This window comes from Aptenodytes forsteri, unplaced genomic scaffold (genome assembly GCF_000699145.1).
Source record: "Aptenodytes forsteri isolate BGI_AS27 unplaced genomic scaffold, ASM69914v1 Scaffold63, whole genome shotgun sequence".
In the NCBI taxonomy this organism is placed as follows: Eukaryota; Metazoa; Chordata; class Aves; order Sphenisciformes; family Spheniscidae; genus Aptenodytes; species Aptenodytes forsteri.
The window spans coordinates 1,680,577-1,690,165 of NW_008794709.1; the positions used below are offsets into that span (position 1 = coordinate 1,680,577).

General features: G+C 39.1%; 1 protein-coding gene across 1 annotated transcript in view; it reads right to left on the reverse strand.

Moving 5' to 3' along the window:
- Positions 1-1,190: 1,190 nt before the first annotated feature.
- RBM24 (RNA binding motif protein 24) overlaps positions 1,191-9,589 on the reverse strand; it is a 9,163-nt gene continuing 764 nt past the window's right edge. Inside the window, 3 exon segments of the mRNA XM_009273710.2 lie at positions 1,191-1,841; positions 8,244-8,298; positions 9,389-9,589. The exon segment at positions 9,389-9,589 is cut by the window's right edge and continues 10 nt beyond it. Of these exon segments, the coding sequence (XP_009271985.1) occupies positions 1,514-1,841; positions 8,244-8,298; positions 9,389-9,589 (584 nt within the window). The 3' untranslated portion in view covers positions 1,191-1,513.

Consider the following 9,589-nt stretch of genomic DNA (forward strand, 5'->3'; position numbering starts at 1 on the left):
ACAGTGCACATACTGAATTTAAATAAATCCAAGTCAACATCCTTAGTTAATTAGGTTAATATTTAATATGCTACATCTAAGCCTACTAAATAATTTATGCCATGAGATGAATACATAATTTTACAGTGTCACATCTAAAGTTGCTTTCTTTAGAGTGCAGGATAGTAAAACTTTCAAAATAAATATTTCTTTTTAAATAGCATAACAATTAAGGCACAGTATAAATCACATACCATTAACCCTTCAAGAACAGCAGTCTTGGTAACAAAAGTCGCCTTGTGTACTGTATGTTTGCTAATAAATATTTTAAATATAATCCTGAAATAGATATTAAAATTGTACAAATGGTTTCAGAAAAGAAAATTCCCTTAAAACAGTTCTTAAAGGTTTTAATTCATTAAGCTTCTTCCTGCCTTTATTCACAAGTTACGAATAGATGCAATAAATAGAAAGAGAAGGCTGTTGTAGTAAAGGGCTGATCCTATTTTAGAATCAGAATAGCTGACACCAGCAGTTGAAGTTTCCCAAAAGTGAAACAGGATGGGGCGAGGGATTAGGATGTGACAAGCTCATCACATGAGCACGAGTGATGTGTTCTGTCCAGAACTGTCTGTGTTATTGATTGTCTCTACAGCTGTTGCACCCTTTACTTCCACATCACTTGCTCCATAGTTCCACTCATCCAGAGGACAGAGAAGAAAATAACTTTGGTGCCTGTCCGCCATCTTACTAGCCGGCCATCTTCCTTGGGTTGTTCGATGCCCGTTAGTGAGACAGTGAGAAGGTACTATCTCATGAAGACAACTTCTGAAAGCTAGAAAGGACAATCAGTGCTTTAAGCTTGTTTCCTCTTAAAATGAATAAAGATTACATATTGCTGACTCAGTTTTTTCCCTGGTTCAAACTTTTCAAATACCATTTTCTTACTTATAAAAGGCAGTTTTGCTTCCCTGATACTGTAAAAAGTACACCTTTGCTTTTTTTGGTTCTTGTTTGTTTGTTTCTTTGTTTGAAAATATGAAGTCCCATTGCTACTCCTGCCACTCTTTCATGACAGTACAGTATTTTTTTTTCCCATTTTCTTCTGGCTTGATACTTGAAACTAGACATGCCGCACTACCCCTCCCCTCTAACAACATGATTTGGATGCATACTGTATGAAGACAGTAAAAAGTATTTGCTTTTTTTGGTTCTTGTTTGTTTGTTTCTTTGTTTGAAAATATGAAGTCCCATTGCTACTCCTGCCACTCTTTCATGACAGTACAGTATTTTTTTTTCCCATTTTCTTCTGGCTTGATACTTGAAACTAGACATGCCGCACTACCCCTCCCCTCTAACAACATGATTTGGATGCATACTGTATGAAGACAGTGGAATAAAAATCTTTAGTTTCGCAATAGCATCGCTTTCCTTAAAGCTCCTTAGTTAATATCAATTGTCTCTGATTAACTACTTATACTGGAAGGCTGAAAAGAGGAAGAGGAAGAAAGAGCTTCTTTCAGGAGTCCATCTGCTATTGCATACGGTCTGTCTGCAGCTGTTGGGGCTGGTACTGGCCAAAAGCGGCAGCGGCTGCAGCAGCCGTCCAAAAAAGCAGCCGTCCCAGGCGCTCTGCGGTGATGGGCTGCTGCCCCGCGTAGCCATAGCCCCCTGCCGCCACGGACCCGGCAGCGGCAGCGTACTGCTCATAGGCGGCGGCGGCAGCCGAGTACTGGGCATACGCAGCTCCGGTGTAATCGATGTAGGGCGTAGTGGAAGCAGCGGCTGCTGCGGGCTGAACGTGGGGAATTACCACTCCGGGCTGCACAAAAGCCTGTGGATAGACATAGTGAGCAGGTATCCTGTTGAAAGATGGGAGAAGGAGTTAGAGTTGGTACGCAAGTCAACGCCTAAGCGTCATATCCATACTCCGAACTAAAACAAACTCAATTTAGTTGTTGTTATGTGCATAGGGTTGCCACAATAACTAGACTCAATGGACCAATTATCAGTTCACTGGCCCGAAGAGATGCATCGCTCCAAAGCACAGCATTATAGCTGAGTTAAATAGGAGTGTTTAATGTTGCTTGAGGATATTATGTTTAATGCTATTAAAATCTTTAGAAGGACCAGGATTACTGATGTCAGTTAAGACAACTCTAAAGGAGTAAGCTTGATTATTCCATCTGGAAAATTGTGGTATTTGTTTTTCAAATCACCTGGAAGTAATTTTTATTACCCTGCTTCTCACTTAACTACTCGACTCTTAGTAAAATTATTTCCTGCAATACTTTTATTATTAGTAACTGAGCAGTTTGACAGCATCACTATGATGAGTTTGACAATGGCCAATAAGGCAACAAAATGGTTGAACCCTGACTTTATGTAAAGTCTTCTCAGGGAGGGCCGGGGGGGAGAGTGTATTGTGGCAACCCTACTTAAGTTGCTATGCAGACTCAGCACACATTAATTTCTCTGCAACCTCAGTCACCCTTATTAAAAATAAGAAAAAAAACCAACACAGGCGACAAAGGAGTTTAAATAAAGTTCACAAGTGTGGTAAACACAGCAAGAATCACACTTTCCAAACGAACGATAGTGCAGCTCACTCCGTCACAAGAGGCCATTGAGGGGAAGCTACATAGATGCTATTAAAATCCATAACAGTGACTCCTAAGTACATGTGCATCACACTTTTATAAAAGTTTGTAAGGACACAAGGGTCAAACCTGTTTGATTATCAGGCCACTGATGTCCTGTTTTGTGCCAGCTTGTTTATTTCTATGCAAGACATACAGCATAGAGTTTTTTGGGAGGTGGGCATAGGATTAAGTCTAAATAGATCTGGTGCTTAACAAAAGCAAAAAAACAAATTTACAGCTTAAGAAATAACCATTCTGAACAGATCAGTACACACACTTTCCCATCGTCTCCAAGTCACAAAACTTGCCTCCTTGGCTTGTTTACTTAGCCCTTTGGTTTTGAAAATTGGTTGTATCATTGTCTTAGCACACGGGTGTACATACATGTTCATCTCATAGTTGTATTTTATCATATGACATGATTTTAAAAAGTAATATACTCAATATAATTCTCATTTTACATTCATAACCCTGTCTTGCATCTGGATTTCCACAGAGAAGTCCTTCATATGCTGCAACTCCTTTCCAGTCAGTGAATCTTTATAAATCCATGAAAAAATGCTTGTGCAGATTTACTACTATTTCATACTGAACTTTACCTTTACAGACAACTCTAAAGACTGCACCAACCTTTTAGCATACTGTAAGCACAGATGCAAATTGCAACGGTAAGAACTGTCCTCTTTTCTCCAAACTCAAGATTTATTGGAGTCTTTTTGTTTGTTTCATTTTTAAAACAACTTCAAGATTTACTTAAGTGGACAACAAGGAAACATTTCAATCAGAAGGGACACTGTCAACTAGATTCATAGTGAAACATAGTTTAGAGTAAGTGATAGTCAGGCTTTAGAACAGCCTAGTTTTCTTTTTAAGAAAAAAAGAGCTCAGTTGATTGAATAGGAATATTAGCAGAGAGAAATGTTCAGTTGCCGTGTTTAAGACATGAACACCACAATCATAAAAACCCAACATGTCAATGAAATTCATTTCCTACTGTGTGAAGGGAGAAATGAAAAAAAAAAAAAAGAGTGACAAATAGGGATTGGGAAAGGAAAGAAAACATAAAACAAAACCGTAAGTTGGGTTTTTAACACTCACCTAATTTATGAAGTGATTAGCCAGAAGTGCATTTGAAGCATACTTAAGCTGGCTCTGTGCATTTAAATACACATCATTACCTGAGCTCTCCATACAAAATGGATTAACATAAACAAGCATTTTGTATTGGTCACCAATCAAGTACAATCCTAATAAATATAACACCACGTTTTTTAAGTATTAAGGAAAGAGGTGTAAAACCAAATTTGAAGTCACTGAGAGCCTCTTCTGCATCATTAAGAGTCCATTTAACACCACATCAAAGGAATATTTACATACAGCATTTATGAAAGAGAGTAATTCTAACAGAAGAGACAGTAAGCAAGCTTAGCTAGCTGCTTGTGTTGACTTGAACTGATGTTACTAAGATTTTCTGAAGACATTAGGACACGGCCATATCCTTGAACAAGACAGAAAGATCCATGTGCTCCCACTTAAACTCTTGTAACTTGTTTTATTTAAGCCAAGAAACTAACAGGTGGTGAAGTTATGAAACATTATCTGTTTGCCACATCTTACCCTACAATAAACATAAACCCGGTGCAGGCTCCTCACCACCATGCCATTTCACACATGATGATTGACAGCATAAGCTGCAGTGGGGCTATTTTTGATCATCTGTCATGCTACAACTGTTTTGAGTCGAGTAAAATGGCTTTATATGGCCAAAGTAAATTTCTACCTACTGCAGAGGCCAGCACATGCAGATCTCAGCCATTCAGAACCCAACTGCTTTTAATGCTCTGCCAGGTCAAAAGCTGAAAAAGCAATTCCCAGTTACGCAGGATATCCTCAGTATCCCTAATTTTAAGTAAAAGCTACTGCTTTACTTTTGAGAGTAAGAGTGTGAGATTTATACATAGTTTAAACTTTCTTTCCTGGCAGTAGTTTTTATTTTGGAACGTATATTTACTGTTTTACGCTTTTGCAATAAAGGAAAAGGGAAGCCACATTTAACTTTAGCAGTAACTGTAGCTTTGGGATATTCAAAATTGAATGACATACGCTCCTGCCATGTGCCTTAAGACCTTCATTGTTGTTATAACAGAAGATTTGTGTTTAACTAAGACCTCAAAAATAATCCTATAAGCAATAATAAAGTGAAAGCTAATTGTTTCAAAGGAAAGAAAGGACTTTCTAGACTAATGCAGAGAGCTGTGGCATATAGAAATCCAGCAGTAGTAGCACATCATTGACTCTCAACATTAAATTCTTGTGGAAGCAGATATTTAACTTTGAATGAAATGTTTTGCTTTGGCCCTTGCATGGCATCATCTGGTTTTGTAAGCATAATTAAAGAGTAGATTTTCACCAATGCACAGCTTTCCATTAGCAGAAATAGGTTACGTAAACATCAAGACATACAAGACCCTTAATATGCTGCCTTTTAAATTTGTGCCTGATACCATTTAGAGGACATTTAGCATTCTGCAGGTTAACTTCTGACTGTTCTGGCTTCATTCCCTCCTTCCAGATTATCTGTAGTCTAGTATTTTACAGGTTTTTTAATAATAAACTCAAGAGATGGCTTTTCCTTCTCTCTTAAGAAAGGCAGAATTGCCTTACTCTTGGAAGATAATACCAAGCAGGTAGTATCAGCTAACCATTGATAATGAACTTAATAACTTTGGATTTAAGTTGGTCTTACTAAAAACAGTGGGAATGTTCTCATTTTGATTGAGGTACAAGTTTTAGACAGAAAATGAAGGCAAAAAAGTCTCTCCAACAGAACGAGTCATATCTTACACCAATACCTTTGTATAACCCCATATTTTCCCACCAATATTAAAGTAAAAATTCCATAAGCAAAATGAGAACAGCTATCTTAGGAGGCAAAGTCATCTTCCCCCTCCATAAATTCCTACTGAATTCAGAGATAGTATTTTAATAAACAATCCTGAAAACAGAGCTGTATAGATAACCAGTCCTGTGATCAAACAGCTTTCTATGAAACACACCAACAGTAAGATAGATACTGAACGTAAAGAGCAGGGAGAAATGTTATTTGGTGGATGAACTGATCTCTGCAGCACTGAATAAAGAAAAATTCCCAGCATTTTAAATGCTTCATGCATTGAAGGTAATCTAGTTTCTGGCTCCCTCCACCACAATAATGTTGTACTTAATTCAGAATATTGTACTTCTGCATCTTCTCAGTAAAAGTAATGTAACATAATCCAATTATTTTCAGTTTCTTGTTTGATAGGTGGAGAACCATATCAGAACACTTCTGACCATACCAGAATATGGCAGCACCTTACTAATTTGCACTCTGGTAGGGAAAAAAAAAACACAAAACATTTGGAGCTTTTGTGTATGGATTAGCAGAGTATTGGTAGTGAATCACCACTACAAACCATTTTACACAGCATATTAGTACAGGGTGCTTTTAAAAAAAAGTGCAACTGCACAGGAGGAAGAAAGGCTTTCAGGTGTCCATATATTTCAGTGCAATCCATGTCACATCCTCTAAGAGTGAACTCTTCAATGAAAGTAGATTCAAGTAAGCACTGAAACAACCCCTCTTATCGTCAAGGAATATAGCGAATGAAGATGTTCATTCATCCTAATGAATGCTGTTCTTCTTAATCTGAACTACATTCTTTAGAAAAGGTACAAGTCAGTGGAAATTTTGAGGAGGAAGCAGGATTAGTAAATCTCCTTTGTTTGCACATAGTAAAAGAAAGGCAAAAGCCAAGGATTAAAAATGACCAATTTCATATATACATGACCCTGCGACCAACACTCCTTTTCTTCAGATTTATGTACATTGCATTAGAAATAAAACCTTATTCAGCCTGCTGGAAGGATTTCCCTGACCTAAACACGATTTACATCATCTATTGTTGGCTCTGGTTAAGGAAAGCAAGAAAGAGCCCTACATTTGTGCAGTCCTTTAATTGCCAAAAGATTGCCACAGGTTCTCCTTTTCTGTTGTGCTCAGCAAATACTCAGTCTCTCCACGGCTGATCCCCGGGCAGTCCACGGGTTCCTCTTTGCAACAAGTGCTTTAACAGCTCTGGAGACAACGCGCTCCACCTCCTGCCTACCTTAGCACAGGCATCATAAACTGATCACTGTCGTTTCCTCACACTTCAAAGAAGTCAAACAAAATACAGTAGAGGATAATCGTAAGAAGAAAAAAAAAAAAAAGACAAAGTTTTCCACAACCTCCCCATGTGTCTCAGAAGAATCAACATTCTCTTTTAAAAGTACATAAAGTTTCTATGAAAACTTTTTCCTACAGTTTTGAGGACGGGAACTGTTTCCTACCGTTTCTACAAATCAAACTACCAAGAAGCTATCGTTGCTTAATAACAGCTAGGTACAATATTCTAAAGCTATTCTAGTCAAATAAACAAAATACATTTGTGACGCATTTTCCCTACTTTATTGTTAGCTTACTCATTAATTAGCAAAATGCATTATTTTGCAATGAGTTTCTCAGTCAGTGTGCATTAGTGAAGTGACACTGTATGGAAAGTTTAAAGCAGACTTCACCTCCTAATCGTATGCCTATAAGAAGCAAGAGTTAGATCTACTTAGAAACAGTATACTCAAGGAGAAATGCGCTACATATTAAAGACAGACTGAAGAAAAAAAGATCTCAAATTAGAAAGCCCAAATGGACGCACATTGTTAATAAGGAGCTCCACACCCCTCCCAAGAACAAACCCCCCCCCCCAAATAATGTTAAAAATCAACACAATTTAGCACTCACTACAAAATATGGTTAAAAAAGTCACAGGCTACAGGCTACAGAAGTCACACAATTTAGCACTCACTACAAAATATGGTTAAAAAAGTCACAGGCTACAGCTTGAAAGCAAGGAAAAAAAAAAGGCCCTTTGCTCCCCATGGCAAAGGCACTCCTCAACAACAAAAACAAAATTAAAAAGAGCCCCCAAAAAAACTTCCACTACAGCTCTTTCAATTAAATAAAAGCACACAGTTTAGCTATCAACACCACTTCATTACTGTAATAAATAAATAAAAAAAAGCACACGGAGGTCTATTGACTATATGAAAAAAACATACATGCATCGTTAATCACCATTTTAGCTTGTTTGTGTTTGAGTCTACTGGTTACAGAGTTTAATTCCAAACAGAACTATTCCACCTCTTATCATCATATCCTTCTGATCAGTTATCTTAACTGTAAACGATCCCTGTCAGATTAGAAAGAGATAAATAACATTGAGTCAAGCTGAAAAAAGAGAAATGGGACACAGCAATCTTGCATCAAGTCATACCTCCTTGTTTTACCATAGGGTCATACGGGACTGGACTGCTTAGGTGGAAGGGACACGTCCCACACAACTTGACTCAGCTGCGGCATTTAGAACATGACCGACAAGGTGAGCGCATTTACGGGTATACATTTATAAGTCTGAGAACTTCAGCATTGCTGGTGAGTTTATAAGGCTGCTACTGCAAGAGGCCTTCAAGGATCATACTTTTTCTCTCCTTTTTTAAAAACAAGATTTTTCCTCCCCTATTTGAGGTCCCATTGAACGGACTTACCCAAAAGGCCTCTGTATGAGAGCTGGATGAAGCTGCTGGACACCAAAGGCAAAACCTACCAACAAAAACACATCACATTCTCTGTATGGGTGTTCTTCTGGCCACTTATTTACGCTATATATACACACGCACACAAACGCAGAGTAACAGCCTTCACTAGCAACCTCCAGTGACGATGTCTGAAAGGCTGCAGAACCACAGATTAGAAAGCAAAATATATCAATCCATATATATATGCGCACACATACATGCATGCATACAGAACTTAGAACAGTAAAGCACACGCTTTCCGAGACATGTTTAGAAGAGCGACTTTTTCTAAACAAGCAGCACAAGGTTTTCATTCACATTTTATTTTGTGCTCCATTCTGGTCCTCAACTTTAGCTTCTGAAGGACTACACGGTGCTTTCTGTTCATCAGTGTATTTGTGTACTTTCTACAGACTTAAATTCGAGCCATCTCTACTCATGAGGACTTGGCACGGGGGTCAAATCCTAACTTCATTTCACCCAAGCATAAACCCCTTCCTTCCTTGGTGGGCACTTAATTACAAGCATTCCTCAGGCTAAGTACACGGGAATTCAGAGCAGCCTCCTTTAGAGGACAAACGTGCCCGCACACTGCGCTCCCGTCTCCCTTGCTGCAAAGCCGCAGTTTGGGAAGCGGCTAGGACATCAGATTGGCTCAGATGTGGTCTCAGGAAGAGCCGTTTTCATTTTAAAGTCTGCACAATAGCTCCCATCTGTTTGAGGAGTCTGCATTAAGATATTGTTTGTATTAATAAGACCGCACACATTGGAAGCGATTAATTCCTAGGCCAATCTTTCCCTGCAACGATACTGTAAATGGTCAGCGCCACCACATTCCCAGCAGTAGGAATAACCAATGAAGCGTCTGAGCTGTGGAAGTCTTCCTGGGGAACTGCAGATATTTTATCTCCGATTGCTTTTGGTTTTTAAATAAGGCACATGTACAAAATAGCCAGAAAGTTACTACACGCTGCATTTAAAAATCAAAACCAAAGCACACCCAAACACTGAGTGTACGTCAGGAAAGTGCCGGACAGCACTACCTTTCTTGCAGTTTTAGTCTCTTCAGAAACCTGAGGTACGGAGAGAAAAGCCGTTCAGGGCCACTTCCTCACCTGGCTGCATTATCCGCGGCTTGGCACCCAGGTACGCCAGGTTCACGTTGGCTTTCCTGCCATCGATGATGGGGTTGGGGTCTTTACAAGCCCTTTCAGCAGCAGCTCTGTCAGCCATGGTGACCTTAACGGGCGATGCTGCGCATTAGAGCCCTTTCCGCGGGGAAGGAAGGAGAAGCCTCTCGCCCACGGCGGCGACCC